This window comes from Staurois parvus, unplaced genomic scaffold (genome assembly GCF_062004578.1).
Source record: "Staurois parvus isolate SC_StPar_1 unplaced genomic scaffold, SC_StPar_1.0 ptg000087l, whole genome shotgun sequence".
NCBI lineage: Eukaryota > Metazoa > Chordata > Amphibia > Anura > Ranidae > Staurois > Staurois parvus.
Window position 1 is genome coordinate 542,437 of NW_028317883.1, and position 17,453 is coordinate 559,889.

The 17,453-nt window shown below is 39.2% G+C and overlaps 1 protein-coding gene across 2 annotated transcripts in view; it reads right to left on the bottom strand.

The window, feature by feature from the left end:
- Positions 1 to 3,214: 3,214 nt before the first annotated feature.
- RNF214 (ring finger protein 214) overlaps positions 3,215 to 17,453 on the bottom strand; it is a 53,999-nt gene continuing 39,760 nt past the window's right edge. For both annotated transcript variants that reach the window (XM_089670137.1, XM_089670138.1), the window contains exons 11-15: positions 16,832 to 17,151; positions 14,664 to 14,814; positions 10,166 to 10,258; positions 10,016 to 10,093; positions 3,215 to 3,401 (exon numbers count right to left, since the gene is read on the bottom strand). In XM_089670137.1, coding sequence (XP_089526263.1) covers positions 3,336 to 3,401; positions 10,016 to 10,093; positions 10,166 to 10,258; positions 14,664 to 14,814; positions 16,832 to 17,151 — 708 coding nt within the window. In that variant the 3' untranslated portion in view covers positions 3,215 to 3,335. The remainder of the gene's footprint in view (positions 3,402 to 10,015; positions 10,094 to 10,165; positions 10,259 to 14,663; positions 14,815 to 16,831; positions 17,152 to 17,453) is intronic.

Consider the following 17,453-nt stretch of genomic DNA (forward strand, 5'->3'; position numbering starts at 1 on the left):
GACAAGCATTTTACATGTCAGTGTAAAATTTTTTGTTATGGTTTAATAAAACTACATGTATTGCTAATGTAGATCCTGCACTGCTGTTCTTTTGTTTTTTCAAGCTGTTTCTGGATCTTCCCGGATCTATTGGTAGCTGCAGGATCTTTTGGGCAATTTTCATTCCATCTGCTCCCCCCATTTCTACAGACTATTAGACTTTGGAATTTGAAGGCTGGAACTTGTAGTGCGCTGGATGGGTTTGTGATTGTGTTTTGTATTCACTGGCCATTGTGGCAGCAGCAGCAGGAGCTATTGGCTCCTGTAACTGTCAATCACAGCCTATGAAGAGAGAATGGCAGTGGGGCAGAGCCACGCTGTGTGTATGTCAATGGACAAACACAGAGCAGCTCTGGTTTGAGCCTGCATGAGTACCCCCATAGCAAGCAGCATGCTATGGTGACACTCAGAAGGGGGTAGAAATGGACAGCACCAATGGGGGATCTGAGAAGAGGAGGATCGGGGTTGCTATGTGCAAAACCATTGCACAGAGCAGGTAAGTATATCATGTTTGTTATTACAAAAAAATATTCCTTCACATTAATTTTAACAAAGGGCAATGTTCAAAGTGATGTAAATCACAGAACGTAAGGAACCATTTTTCAGCAGTCTGCTTCCGATATATTCATTCACATGCTTGCTATAGGCTTATACTGCACTTGGACATAATCATTGCTCTATGCGCTGCCTTAATAAACTAACATGGACTACTCAGCTCCAGAAGCCCTTCACCCCAATCATAAAATGTCACATTGTTTTAAAGGGGGGCATCACCATAGCAAAATGGTTAGCACTTCCGCCTGGCAGTACTACGGTCGTTGGTTCAAATCCCAAACACGGCACAACCTCCGGTTTCCTCCCACACTCAAAAGACATGCTGGTAGGTTAATTGGATCATGTCTAAATTGTCCCTACTATGAGTATGTATGATTGTGAGTTAGGGACTTTAGATTGTACGCCCCTTGATGTGAATGTACAATATATATGTAAAAGCGCTGTGTAAATTGATGGTGCTATATAAGTACCTGTAATAAATAAATAACAAGAGATTCAGATTAACACCAATCTCAGGAAGCTGTGTTACAGCTCTCCAGTACACTGTTCAATAAAGGTAGCCATAGATACAAGATGTCTGTTAACAGTTCAGTGGACTTTGACTGGAATGGAGGATGACTTTATCATGTTTCTGACCATCTGCAGATACCCATAACCAGTATAGGAGAAATTAGTGATCAGACAGACTGGATGACCTACTGCAATCACAACTGTCATCTCCCAAATAAGCAAGCATGGGATCTGTCTGCCAGTCTCCCACCTCAGCTCAGTGAAACATGAGCAACCATGTTGAATAACATTGCTTCTTATGACCATGTGTTGTTTCACTCTAAAAATGTATACGTTAAATGCGAAGGTGTAAACAGGGCTTTAACATAATTTGCAGACAGATCAAATTCATGCAAATTGGGCACAGGCGCACTAAACTAGCACTGCTATGACAGCCAATATGTCGTCTGGTACCATGACAAATCACATCCACACTACACCAGGATTAGCACCATCACCTTTAAGCAACCAGTGCATGACTTAGTGTACTATAATCTCCCTGATACTGCTCACATTGAACAACCAGCACCTGCAAGTTCACCGTTTGAAGAATAAAGCGGATTTATCAGGAAGTGACCCAAATGCGTATATTTTAAACAGATAGATGAGGGAGTTATAAATCTCCCCCTGGCATGTCTCATCTTTTGTTAAACACAGTGATAAAGTCTTCCCCTTGGAACGTCTTGCTCACTACATCCCCATCCATGGAATCTCATTCCTTTTATTGTAGCAACAGAATCCTTAATGCTACAATTGTGTGCTGCAATTTCACTCATAATTAAAGGGAATGTATATTGGTTTTGTACAAATTTTCATTTTTATTTATTATAGCCAGATCTGTAACTTTATTTTTTGAAAGGTAAAATATCCTGCTGCTGTGCTGGCTTACATTCCCAATACCATTCAATATAGCGTATTTATTGGAGTGTACACCCTGACACCTTTTCCCTATACTTCATGTCTTAACTGTAACCCAGCCCCTCAGCTCTGCATGGAGGACCTGTCCATCTCCTCTTACAAGCTTTTCCACCAAGGTATTAGTGTTGCAAGTTAATCCAGCATCCTGGGCTTCTATATGGGCAAAGTATTCAAACCTAGTACAGCACTACTCACACTTGAACTGCTGTTACAGGAGTGTGACAGTGCAAGACGAACACCTGATAATATTATCATACAATAAGCAAAATTAAGTCTAACAATAGACTAACTTAAGATGAGAAAAAAATAGTAAAGGTTACCATGTATGGCTCAATTTCAGCTGATGCACATTGAACTGGATGATATTTAAACTGTGGGTGCCCTGTTGGCTCCACCCAGCTTAACAAAAGTCAATTGGCCAATCGACTATTGTCGAAGAAGAAGGATGGAAAAATGTCAACCGAAGAGATGCAGGTACTGTTTGGGTATTCTGGGTATCACTGGAATACAATAGCTGTCCGAATACAATAGCCGGCTGGGAAGATTCATCCATCCTCATTTTTTATCACTAGCTTTACACATTAAAATCAGTACATTTCTGAAAAGAGCTAAATAAAATTCCTTCCCATTTCATATGCTCTTGTCTAGCTTTTACACTTTTAATCAGAAAAGTCTTGTTCACAATAAGAGCTGTGAAAATGTGGAATAGACTCCCTCAAGAGCTGGTTCTGGTCAGCTCAGTAGATTGTTTTTTAAAAAGGGGCTGGATGCCTTCCTAAATAAACAAAATATAACCAGATATTATTTGGACGTAATAATGGTAGGGGAAGTTGATCCAGGGAATATCCGATTGCCTTATTGGGGGATCAGGAGGGATTTTTTTTCCCCCCACTGGGGTGATTTGGATTATGCTTTATTCAGGTTTATTGCCTTCTTCTGGATCAACAGTGGGTACAGGATTGTGTATATGGAGGTTTCTGTTTGTGTTTTTTTTATTGGTTGAACTAGATGGACTAGTGTCTTTTTTCAGATAAACTATGTAACTCCCGTTGCTTTAAACTGTTCAACTTTGTTCACAAGCCCAACAAAAAGAAAAGTATACAAAACTCATGCTGACCTCAAGTGATTGTCTGGAAATAAAAGCCAAAGCAGATTCTTTTAAATACCATTTATTTTTTATGCAAACTTAAAAAAAAGCTTATCTTTTGAAAGAAGGGCATTTGTTAGACAATGTCCTGTACAGCAGCATCACAAGGCTTCCATAACTACTGAGGTCATCTTTGGTTTGGGCAGAAGGGGCAGGAATTGTTTTTGTTGGTTATAGTCCAGAATCGATTGCACTGTGGAATGATAAATGTGAATCATGAGAGAAAGAATTACAAATTAAAGCCATTAAGATATAAAACACACTTTATAGTTAAAATGTCACTAAACCCACAACATACAAATGATCAATAAATGCTGTAGTACTTGCTGTTTATATTCTCTCAGTCACAATGGATTAGTCTTCTGTATTCCTTAAAAATCCTTGTTGGTCCTGCTGTTCTCTATCTCCCCCTCCTGTCCATGCCCCCCAGTGAAGTTGGGGATTTTGCAGAGCAGTGTTGGCAGCTAGTGCACATTGCTCAGTTTTCAGTGACTTTCTATGCTGAGCATTCCCTCCCTATCACATCTGAATAGCCCATGTGACTACAGAGTCACAACAACAAAGCAGGAGCAAGCCACCAGAAATGACACTAATTGTTAATGTCAAAGACACATCTCCGACTCACTTATATAAGTGTGGATACATAAACCGAGGGAACAGCATACTAAACAATATGATAGTGTGACAAGAACACACCTATCTAAAAAAGAAGGTTTCTAAGTAATCCACGCGGAGTAGTGTGAATTCAAATGAATTTAACAATACTTTATTTGATCACATAGATCATAGGGAGGTTAAACATGAGCACGGTGTACATATGAAAAAAATAAAATCATGTTAAAAAACACTTAGCGTCTTCAATTTAGGGTCATCTTAGCCAACAGAGCACCATATAAGGCAGAGTGGTGTAATGATGAAATAATTATCCTGGATTTCCGTAGGTTTCCTGCTTAATATTTGTGTGAGCCGTGTATTCAGTATCCCTATCACATCTGAATAGCCCATGTGACTACAGAGTCACACATGTGGGCGTATGCACAGTGGTAAATGACAGCTCACTTCCTCCCTCCTCCTCCATACCCACTAACCAGCTAAACACAATAGGAGTGGGATATTACATCTTGATCTATGGAGGCTTTACCTCCCTGTTATTCTAAGACACAGGCTGGAGGGGTGTGATACAGCCTGTGACTGGCAGAAATCTGCCCACGCCATGTTACTGCCAAATAATAGGAACGATTTGATTTCAAATATGTATTCATATGACAATTTAAAACAGTTTATTGATAATAATTATTTTTATTCTGTATCCTAAAGACTGTTTTTTTTTGTATATTTTGAACATGTGGCCCGAAGTTCCACCTGCTTATGTTTCCCTGCAGGTAGGCTGGGAAAGAGCTGGGTCATGTGACTGCTGCATATTAATTAGGAAAAAGATACTCTGATTTTTTTTTTTTAATTTAAAGAATTACACTGCCATAATCCATATACAGAAAGAGAAAGGATAATCTAAATTAAACAGCTTGTGTTTAGGATCACTTTAAACAACACAGAAAGAAATAACCCACCACTGGTTCCTGCTCCTATTTTATGTGCTCTTTTCTGGCAGAAATGAGTAACAGCCATATCCCTCATCACATACACTATATTACCAAAAGTATTGGGACTCCTGCCTTTTACACGCACATGAACTTTAATGGCATCCCAATCTTAGTCCGTAGGGTTCAATACTGAGCTTTGCAGCTATAACAGCGTCAACTCTTCTGGGAAGGCTGTCAAGTTCCTCCACGCCAAACTCACTCATCCATGTCTTTATGTACCTTGCTTTGTGCATTAGTATGCAGTCATGTTGGAACAGGAAAGGGCCATCCCCAAACCGTTCCCACAAAGTTGGGAACATGAAAGTGTCCAAAATTAAGAGTTCCCTTCACTGGAACTAGGGGGCCAACCCCAACCCCTGAAAAACAACCCCACACCGTAATCCCCCCTCCAACAAACTTTACACTTGGCACAATGCAGTCAGGCACGTACGTTCTCCTGGCAACCACCAAACCCAAACACGTCCATCGGATTGCCAGACAGAGAAGAGGGATTCGATATTCCAGAGAATACATCTCTACTGCTCTAGAGTCCAGTGGCAGTGTGCTTTACACCACTACATCCAATGCTTTGCATTGCACTTGGTGATGTAAGGCTTGGATGCAGCTGCTTGGCCATGGAAACCCATCCATGAAGCTCTCTACAAACTGTTGTTGTGCTAATCTGAAGGCCATATGAAGTTTGGAGGTCTTTAGCTATTGACTCTGCAGACAGCTATTTTTTGTCCTGATAACAGCCTTATCTCTTGTTCTGGTCACACTGGGGAGGAAGGGGGGATATCCCTAATATGGACACAGCAACAGAAACTCTAAAGAAGGGATTTGAAAAAAAAGAAAATATATTTTTAAGTTTGGCTAAAGTTGACCTGTAAGGTGAACCTACTGGGATAATATTACCATTGCTCATTCGCTCTTGAAAGGTGCTGATGTTTTTTTTAATTAAAAATTTTATTTGATTTTCATATATAAAAAAGAAACATCAATTCCATCATAAAGATAAAACATTTCATGTATATTCCATTATCCCCTAACTTTTCCCCTTTCCCTCCCCACCAACCTCCCCCCCACCCCATCTAAATAATTTCTCGCACCTATCTGTCAAGTTCTTCTCTTTCTCATATTTACTACAAAGACTCTTCTAATTTCTAGACTCTAAACTCCCCCCTCTAATCAATTCCTTATATATTTCTGAGGTTTTACATTTCATCCAACTAAACCATGTTTTCCTAAATTTTTCCACTTTGTCCTCTTCCATATGATACAGTTCTTCCATTCTAAAGATTCCCTCTACTCTCTCTATCCAGTCTCTAATTTTTGGTGCTTCATTAGCCTGCTAAAACTTGGGAATCAAACCCTTTGCCACACTAATTAAATGATATAATATTTTATTCTTATAAAATTGTAATGGGGGCTCAAAATAATAGAAAAGGCACTTCCACGGATCTCTCTGAAATGTTATCTCACAAATTTCCTGAATCAGTTTAGTTATTTCCTTCCAATAATTCTGTATTTTCTGGCAACTCCACCATATATGTGCCATTGTACCCCTTTGAAAGGTGCTGATGTTGTTTTGATCCTGCCTTCTATATCTTGTGAGCATGCAGGGCAGGAGTTCAAATAGGCGCCATGTTTTTCCTATGTCAGGGTCTAAATAAAGAAATCAGAATTAAGATAACCGCTCTAGAGCCTGAACCTTTAAAAGCAAGTTAGCGGTATAATATTTATCTTCATAGACTCCCTTTAACCCTTTCACTGCCACCAACACAAGACTTGGTGTGCACTTTCTCAACTGACTGCTGGCTGAAATTGATTTGGACAGCTGCAAAGCCACCCACAGGCACCAGAACACACACCAATCCCTTGTATCCTGGGCTCAGCAGTCCCAACTATGGGTCTGGGACAGACATGGCCAGTGTCACTGGACAGAGCAGAGGGAGCTCAGAAAACCTCTGTTTGCTGATCCTTCCTCCAGTGAATGATCACAAAAGCGGCACTGATAAAGCAGCTGGGGCCACAGAAGCAGCTAAGTGATCTATTAACTTTATTGGAGTGCAGTCTAATAAACCCCCTATCTCATTAAAGAGAACATGGAGGGCTATTGATCTCTTTATAATAGCAATAGTCAAGTTAAAAAAACACCCTCACAAATTTTAAAAGCCCCGTCCCCATGTACACACATATACTTATATAAACACATGCATCAAGTGAAGCTATATAAGAAAACAACAACAACTGCACTACACGTTACATACTGCCACATATGCCAGAGTGAGAATAATCCTACAACCATCAGTCACTGTTAACTTTAAATTGATGACCTGTAAAGGCTTTTAAATTTTGACTATGAACAATTTTGAGTGCCAAAGTTTCAAGGGCATGCACAATTTTAAGGGTTCATGTGTTGAGTATCTATTTATGTGAAACAACCTCAAATTTTATATTTTGCAAATTAACAAAGGGTAACAGTGCATTTGTGTGCACTAAAACTATGATTTCTGGTTTACCTGCAAAATATTTGGAGGACAAAGGGTACTTCGTATGGTTGACTACCTGGGTTATGCTGCCAACTTCAGATGAATGGACATAGGCCAAGAAAAGACAGGAATTCCTCATCCAGGTATAACCTCTCCCAGCTCAGGTAAACCTTAGTCTTGTAGCAAGTAGTGAACTTAGACAAAGAGGAAAGGGATCCCTGTGTACTGTGATATACTCCAAGAAAAGGATTTTATGCATAAATCAAATGTCCTAATTTCTTAATTGTACATCACAGGACTCAAAAGGGTTCATAACCATGACTACTTGGGATGTCCCAAAGCAGGAACATGAGAGGTGGACAACACAGCAACCAGGCCAACGTGTCCAAAACCCTAAAACAAAATAGAGGAAAACCCTACTGATAGAGATCCCACCCAAACCTCCTAGATGTTGACCGGCAAGGTCCGCTCCTCTGACAACCAAATCCCCTGATTTAAGAGGGGGTGCATGAAACCTTTGTCTTCCCCAGCAGGGTGCCCAGAATAGGAAAAGGGGAATTAAGGCTATAAAAAGAAATATTCAGTGAGACATCTGTAGGCATATTAATCACTTAAGGACACTAGCTAAAAATTAAGGTTTAGTTTAGCTGGGAGGGGTTATCCCTGGGAGGGGAATTCTTTCATTTTTTTTCCAGTTTCCATTAACCTGAAGGAGGTAACATAACCTGAGTAATCATGAATATAAAGTACTCTGTGTCCTGTGATGTATGATTAAGAAATTAATATGGTTAAGAAATTAATTAAAGGAAAGGGAACTAAAACATCTGGGAATACATTTAACTGCATCCTCAAAGAACCCATATATAGCAAACTATATCCCATTAATAAACGAGATTAAGGATGAAATAAGGAAATTAGTAACAAGAGCTCCATCTTGGATAGGATGATAAAAATTTGATAAAAATGGTAATTGTTCCAAAACCTTTGTATAAATTCCATATGTTGCCTATACAGCTTCCAGTAATGTATTTTAAAATAATTACAAAAATTATAACAAGGTATATCTGAGGAAATAAAAAAAACCTAGAATAAGCTATGAAGTTCTATGCAGAGATAAGGATAATGGGGGATTGGGTGTACCAGATTTTAAGAAATATTATTATTCCGTATTGTTATCAAGTATTTTTGATAGGACACATAATGCACTTGGGAAAAGTTGGATAAACATAGAAAATACACTAAGTGAGGCACAATTGAGTAGGATAGTATGGCTACCACGTCAATATCGTAGGTTGGCAGAAAGCACAAGCACTTATACATGAAATGTATTAAAAATTTGGGATACAGTTCACAAACAAATGGGATGGAAATGTAACTCTATGCCGATGCCTATAGTGGCCACAGATTTCTTTCCACCTGGGAATGAAAGTATGGAGAAGTGGGAAAAGGAACTGGGTCTATCATTAGACGAGCAACAAAAAAAGAAGATTTATAGATTAGCACATGGGACTGTAAATATGAAGGTGGTGGAAATGAAATATAAATGTTTAGCTAGGTGGTATATTACACCGAGTGTAGCACATATGCAATGTGGAAATAATTCACCTTTGTGTTGGCGTGGATGTGGGAAGAGGGGCACAATGGCACACATTTGGTGGAAGTGTCTTAAAATCCAGGAGTATTGGGAGGGAATAATTCACCAGATTCAGGAGATAACTGGGATTAAAATTCCAAAAGACCCAGGGGTCTGTTTACTTCATGGAACTCAGCTTACAGTGGAAAAATATAAAAACTCTGGGTTATTTTATTTTATAAATGCATCAAAAGGTCTGATACCCAAGTTCTGGAAGGAACAAGAGGCACCAAAAATAAAGGATTGGATAGGAAGGGTGGACTATATGTATAGAATGGAGGAACTTTATCATATAGAGGAAGATACAATGGACAGTTTCCGTAAAAGGTGGGAAAAATGGGAAGAGTTTAAGAGATCAAATAAATATGCTGAAACGAGAGAAATAGAGAGGAGAGGACATGTATAATTAAATGTAGAAAGTAAGAAAAAAAGTGGAAGAGGAAATCCTGAGGACTTCCATGAGGGGTGAAGAACATGGAGCTTGGGGAAAAAAGATTGGGGGGGGGTTTGTATGGGGGAAGGTAAAATTGTATTTTGTTTTTGTATTTGTATTTTTATATTGAGATGTAATGATATGAGAGCTTATTCTTATTGTACGAAATAGGTTTAAATTGGAAAATTACTGTAATATAATATAGAAAAAATTATTTTTAGTGTGTTTTTTAATGAAAATTTGTGTATATAAAATATGAAAGAATTGGAACTACCACCATTTTTTTCTCTAGGGTCCCACTTTTCAGAAAATAATAAGGTTTAGAGTTTTAACAAAGCTTCAGGTCTAAAATGTGCATTTTACCCGTTATGCAAAAATACAAAAAACATCTAAAAGATAAGAAATATTTAAAAAAAAATCTAGGCATGCTGTGTGAAAGGGAACACATAAACATACTGTATAATAGAGCTTTCTCAAATCTGACTGCAGAAAGTGAAATTTGTCTTAAAGCTCAACTTAAGACAAATTGTTTGTTTAGTTTTGGATAGATAACTATGAGGCTTTTATTGCTGTGTTCATTGGGGAGATTTCCCATCACTGCCATTAAAACATTATTGTGACTAGAGTTACCAAAAAACATAAAATCCCCTTCATATTAATCATACGTACCTCTATATGCATGACATGATTGCAAGACATGGGCTGCAGGTCATGGGGCTTCACATTCTTCTGACAGATAAGACACAACTGAAAAAAGAAGCATTATGCTTAGACTGTGTAGTAAACATATATACCGTCTCAAAGTTCTACCTGACTCACCTGTGGACGTACTGCATATGCTCCTGTAGCCGACTGCAAGAATGGTGAAGTTCGTTGTATGTTCTGATACTGGGGTCTACCATGTCCAATAGGCTGTAGAATAAAATTAAAGTGATTGTAAAACAACCCATTCAGTTTAAAATAGAAAAAGGCAAAACATCTCTGTATATATTATTAATATTATTATACAGGATTTATATAGCGCCAGTTTGCTCAGCGCTTTACAATATAACGGGAGACAATACAGCAACAATACAGTTCAATACAAGAGGGATAGGAGGGCCCTGCTCCTTGGAACTTACAATCTAGGACAATTGAGTATTGTTTGTGAAACTTTATTTGCATTAACATACAATTTTTCAGGACAAGCTTTAGGAGTATGTCCCCTTCTTCAAGTTCCAAGCAGCGATGGATAATTAAAAAAATTATAAATACCTTTTTTCCCTTTTATTAGAAGTTATCACATTCCCTCTGTTCTCAACTGCATAAGATCTAGGCAAGGAGAAACAACAGTACACTAATCTTCCCAGTGAATGGCAGTATGGGGGGGGCGCACTGTTAGGACAAGTGTGAATATTGGAGGAGAGCAGACTGAGTTCCCAGCAAAGCTAAAGAACTGACCATGGTGTATTATTCTGCTTTTTATTGTCAGTTTTTAATAGGAAAGCAGAGGGACTAGCAGGAACTCCAGGGATTTCACTCAAAGGAAGCAAAACAAAGAGAACAGGATACTTTTTCATACAAGTAAATTGTACAGCAGGCACAGATCAGGAATATGAAATGTTGGGTTTACATAATCTTTAAAGCATTCAAATTAATATATTACTTTTGACTGTATGTTATTATACACAATTTCAACAGAATTTGTTCTAGTGCACATAACAAAAGAAAACAAAACCCCAAAAGATCCAAATAGCAACAGAAAACATTAGTGTGCATAACTAAAGAAAATAATGAAACAAATACCGTATTTTTCGCTCCATAAGACGCACTTTTCTCCCCCCAAAAAAGGGGGGGAAAATGTCAGTGCGTCTTATGGAGCAAATATAGAGTGGCCGGTCCGGTATTCCCACCGCCGCCGCGTCAGAATACCGTGCCGGCCGCTCGTCTCTTCTCTGCAGCAGGACCTTACCTGTTCCTCGGTCCAGCGCTGAGAAGGCTGTGACAGCCGGGTGCCCAGTGCACATGCGCGAGAAGCGCTGCGCTTTGTGAACAGTATGGCGTCTTCTGGGACACATGACAGGTCCCAGAAGATGCCGGACCAATCACAAGGTGCAGCGCTTCTCGTGCATGCGCACTGGGCACCCGGCTGTCAACTAAAGGTAGGACAACTACGCGGAAGTGGGAGCGGGTACCTGTCAAATTCAGGTACCCGCTCCCCCTCTCTCCCCAAAGGTCATTCTCTTAGTCATTTCCTGTACTGTCTGCAGTCTCTGGTCATCTCCTGTACTGTCTGCAGTCTCTGGTCATCTCCTGTACTGTCTGCAGTCTCTGGTCATCTGTACTGTCTGCAGTCTCTGGTCATTTCCTGCACCGTGTCCACAATCTCCGGTCATTTCCTGCACCGTGTCCACAGTCTCTGGTCATTTCCTGCACCGTGTCCGCAGTCTCTGGTCATCCCCTGTACTGTCCGCAGTCTCTGGTCATCCCCTGTACTGTCCGCAGTCTCTGGTCATCTCCTGCACCGTGTCCGCAGTCTCTGGTCATCTCCTGCACCGTGTCCACAGTCTCTGGTCATTTCCTGCACCGTGTCCGCAGTCTCTGGTCATCCAATGTACTGTCCGCAGTCTCTTGGTCATTCCCTATACTGTCCGCAGTCTCTGGTCATCCCCTATATTGTCCGCAGTCTCTGGTCATCTCCTGTACTGTGTCCGCAGTCTCTGGTCATCTCCTGTAGTACGTCCGCAGTCTCTGGTCATCTCCTGTAGTACGTCCGCAGTCTCTGGTCATCTCCTGTAGTACGTCCGCAGTCTCTGGTCATCTCCTGTACTACGTCCGCAGTCTCTGGTCATCTCCTGTACTGTGTCCGCAGTCTCTGGTCATCTCCTGTACTGTGTCCGCAGTCTCTGGTCATCTCCTGTACTGTGTCCGCAGTCTCTGGTCATCTCCTGTACTATGTCCGCAGTCTCTGATCATCTCCTGTACTGCGTCTGCAGTCCACTGGTTCAGAATATTTTTTTTCTTGTTTTCCACCTCTAAAACCTAGGTGCATCTTATGGTCAGGTGCGTCTTATGGAGCGCAAAATACGGTACTTTAACAGTTAGGAGACTTTTATAATGGTTTTCATGCAAGAGTCAACCAACTTTTAACCAGGATTCATACATTTTTCTAATTAGTTAAAAAATGTGTGAATCTTGTGTGAAAACATTTATAAACAGACACCTTAGATAAGTTCATGCCGGGTCGATGAAGTCACAAAGGGGCTGGGTCACCTGGTGATGTCACCGGGCGGACCCACGCCTTTTGTTTATTTAGCGACCAGAGGCGGAGTAGCTGTTAAACGGTGGGAGCCAGTGTCAGGTGCAGAGCTCTTTTTTTTCTGGGTTGACGGCAATCATTGTAATTGAAACTGGATTTATGGCGGACAATATATACACACACATATATATATATATATATATATATATTTTTTTTTTTTTTTTTTTTCAAAAAAAGGACTTGTCAAAAAACTGTCTGTGTTATTTATTTTTGACACTTTTTTTGGTGAATGAAGTATGGGGAAGAGGTCCTTGTCCATCAACATGGGGACAAGATGCTTGGGGGAGGGGGGGGGGGCAAGTTGTGGCATGTGGTCTGGCATAGATGTCACTAGTCCCCCCCCATTTCCTGCTCGAATAAGGGTCTGGTATGGATATTGGAGAGGACCCAAATTCCCCCCCCACCATTTTTTTTAAAAATGGGGTTCCCTTCAAAATCCGTACTAAACCTAAGGGTCTGGTGTGGATTGGATTTGGGGAGGGGGGGAAACACCTCACCGTTTTTTTTTTTAATTATTATTTTGGTGCGGGTTCCTCTTAAAAATCCATACTAGACCTGAAAGGCTGATGAGTCATCTGTTTCTAAGGATTATTAACGAGCTGCACTGCAGTGAAAATATCTAAATGTACCCAAACTGTCATATGCATGCAATGGCGGAAGCCTAAATGGTGTGAAATTGAGAGAAACCTTATCTGGACATATTACCACTTCCCTATATTGAAGGCAGTAGCAGTAATGGAAGTATTTTATTATTATTCATAATAACACTGTTCAACAGGTAAAAAGTTTTGGGCATAAAATTAGCTAATCTTACATAATTTTGGGGTGCTGAAAACGAAAATGACCCTAAAAAATGTTGATTGGCTCTAGTTTCCATGATATATTCACCCATCTAATGACGTAAGCCATTCAAAATTATGATGCAACTTCAGCTGCATATTGCGCAATTGATACTGGTGACCAATAGAAAATTGCATGTATACTGAGATGATGCAATATTAGCCTTTAATTGCATCACTTCACTGCATAAAAGCTGCAGTATCTGTAGCTGATTGTAGTTCGACAGCGTCTTTACATTTCGTTTTATGCTTATATAGGCTACTCAGTAATGCTTCGAACTTGTGTGAATAAAGCAGATAATTTCTGCTATATCTGCGGTGAAATAACTTATCTCACAAAAAAGGAGGATAACAGGAATGATTAAGAAAGCCTACAACTTGTATTTTGGCTGCAAGATAGGAGACCAGGACAAGAGCTGGGCACCACATATATGCTGCAATTCTTGTGGGACGACACTGGAGCAATGGTTGAATGGAAAAAAGGCATCTATGCCTTTCGCTGTGCCAATGATTTGGAGAGAGCTAACAGATCATGTTAGTAATTGTTACTTTTGTATGGTGCCTCCAATTGTAAAAGGGCTAAATAAGAAGAAAAAGTTATCTGTGCACTATCCAAATATTCCATCGGCAATACGTCCAGTTCCTCATGGAGAGGGGCTACCAATTCCTAAAGCACCAGAATCCTTCGTGGTTGAGTCAAGTGAGGAAGAACCTGAAGCGTGTAGTCACGTGCAGTTGTAAGAGATAGCCCTTTCCTCGAATACAAGAGAAAAGCCAAGAGAAGCAAAACCGACACAAACTGAAGACAAAACTAGTGAGAATCCTAAGTATTAAAATGATTCAACTTAGCTTATGGCTATAATTTTTCTTGGTAATCCTATGCAATATATTATGCCATTTAGGCTTTGTTATGTAGTCAATATCACTTGCTTTATATTTGTGGAAAGACATCTATCTATATAATTATTGTGCATTATGTAGTCATTACGCCTATAGAACAAAACTTTCCGTTTACAGAAAAACTAGAGCCAATTGACAAATTTCATTGTTATATTTGAACTCAGAATGTGAAATTCATTAAGAATTGGATCCTTTTGTTTCCAAAACTGGCAAAAAATAAAAATTTGTTGAACAGTGTAATCTAAGCAGGTCTAACTTTATATCCCGAGATAAAACTGACCTGTGTAACTTTAAGAGCTGGATTTGAAGCTTCTCTTAGTAGTGGTTCCTGCAGCTGTGTAGCTACAAGGTGGCACAGTTCTTCCACAGTAAGACCAGCAAGTGTTCCACGTTTCAACTTAACTTGCTGCAAAATGTCAGTCAACTGTGCCCTTAAAAAGACCAGGCAAACAATATTACACATCAAAGTTGAAACTTGATAAAGGTCTATCTGAACAAGTGTGTGTACATTTTAGCAATAAGGCTATGTAATCAAAAAGTATTTTTTTTTAGAAAAGCAGGTAAGGATAGCCTGGAATACATGTTAAAAAAGGAACCTATGGCTCCACCTGTTGACTGGAAATAAAAAAAAATTACAGTATCTACATACAATCTTTACATTTACCAAACAGGAAGACAATTTTCTTCATTTATTTTGGTAGTCATTTAAATAAAACAATATAAAAACACTCTAAATGTTTAAAGTAACTCAGCCATGAAAAACAGAAAAGGACTGCAATTGCTGGCCTCCTTTTTAAAATACTAGTTGACTAGATGCTTCTGAATGAAGTACTTTTAAGTCACAGGCCTGGAAAAGCATGCTGTAAATTAGTGTGACAAAATTGTTATAATTCCGGGCAGCAGCGGCGAGGGGGTTATTTTCGGCACCTGTATCGGTGTTTATTTTCATATTGGCCAACGGCCAATAGGGGTGTTTTCGGCCGAACTTCGGTGCACCCCCAGTTATTAATGAGGCTATAGTTATAGTGCCTTGAAAAAGTATTCATACCCCTTGAAATTTTCCACATTTTGTTATGTGACAACCAAAAACGTAAATGTATTTTATTGGGATTTTATGTGATAGACCAACACAAAGTGGCACATAATTGTGAAGTGGAAGGAAAATTATAAATGGTTTCCAAAAATTTTTACAAATAAATATGTGAAAAGTGTGGTGTGCATTTGTATTCAGCCCCCCGGAGTCAATACTTTGTAGAAACACCTTTCGCTGCAATTACAGCTGGGGATGTCTCTACCAGCTTTGCACATCTAGAGAGTGATATTTTTGCCCATTCTTCTTTGCAAAATAGCTCAATCTCTGTCAGATTGGATGGACAGTGTCTGTTATTAGCAATTTTTAAAGTCTTAACACAGATTCACAGTTGGATTTAGGTCTGGACTTTGACTGGGCTATTCTAACACATGAATATATTTTGATCTAAACCATTCCATTGTAGCTCTGGCTGTATGTTTAGAGTCGTTGTCCTGCTGGAAGGTGAACCTCCGCCCCAGTCTCAAGTCTTTTGTGTGTTCCTTGGCCTTCATGATGCTGTTTGTTCATTAATGTTCTCTAACAAACCTCTGAGGGCTTCACAGAACAGCGTATTTATACTGAGATTAAATTACACACAGGTGGACTCTATTTACTAATTAGGTTACTTCTGAAGGCAATTGGTTCCACTAGATTTTAGTTAGGGGTATCAGAGTAAAGGGAGCTGAATACAAATGCACACCACACTTTTCAGACATTTATTTGTAAAAAAAATTCTGAAAACCATTTATCAATTTTCCTTCCACTTCACAATTATGTGCCACTTTGTGTTGGCCTATCACATAAAATCCCAATAAAATACATTTATATTTTTGGTTGTGACATGACAAAATGTAAAATTTCTTGGGGTTTGAATACTTTAAGGCACTGTATGAAATAGTTTTGATAGACTTGAAGGACCACTTGTTTTTTTACTGCTATAACTCTTCTATGTTTCTATATTTGATTGGAGGTTATTTTATACCAACTGCATTTTCATACCTTCTGTATTGATAGGAGTAATTGATAAAGGGTGAGATTCAGTCTTAGGCCTCATTCACACAAGAAGTCAAGGGGTGGTAAAAACAGGGAGTGATGTGTTGGAAGATGGTTTTTCACATTTGGGGTTTTTAATACTCATGACAGCAAAAGCACAAAAACTGTTAATTAATCAAAACCTTTTTTGTGTGTTACGGTTATCTGAATGCAAGAATGTATTTATGCCACTGTGATATATTTGTTGTGCATGATATAATAGATTGTATTTTTAAGCATTTTAATTTGATAACATTTGTAATTGCCAAAGGTGAATGGCAGTGTTGTTATATTGATATATATTTGTTTTTTCACTCCGTCACAAAATGATTCAAACAACCCACTTGTTGCACTGTGGAAACCTGGCTTGCAGCTTCTCCAGAATCTTGTTTAGCTTGTCTGTACTTGGGGGCCCTGGAATATCAGTACTGCTGTGAGGGTCAGATATACCAGATAACCTTGGAGCTGACTGTAAGGGACCCATGAAGTTCCCTGGAGTAAATGCCAATGGAGGTGGGCGCTGATAAAGATACGATGTTGGACCAAGAAATGGCTGCTGGAATGCATGGTCTTTAGATGGTATTGGTGCTGATAATGGAACAGCTGGGCCTTGGCTGGGCATTGGAGGAGTTGCAAATGCAACTTTTTGTAGCATGAGGTTGGGCTGTAAAAGAATAAGAAGCATAAACAATCCAGAGAGCACAAAAACAATGTAATACAAAATATATTTTTCCTTTTTCACCATGAAGTCATATTTATTAACGTAATACTAAGCAGAGTTCAATAACTGACAATGTTTTGAAGATATTATTTTATGATATAAAAGATGTGGAAAACTGAAAAGTAAACACAGAAGACCAAGAGCTGTTTCAATTACACAAATAGATGTATACACTTTTTAAGGCCTGCATGGGCCAGGATACAGTTATATTGACTTGAAATGATCCATTTATTTATCTTTAAACA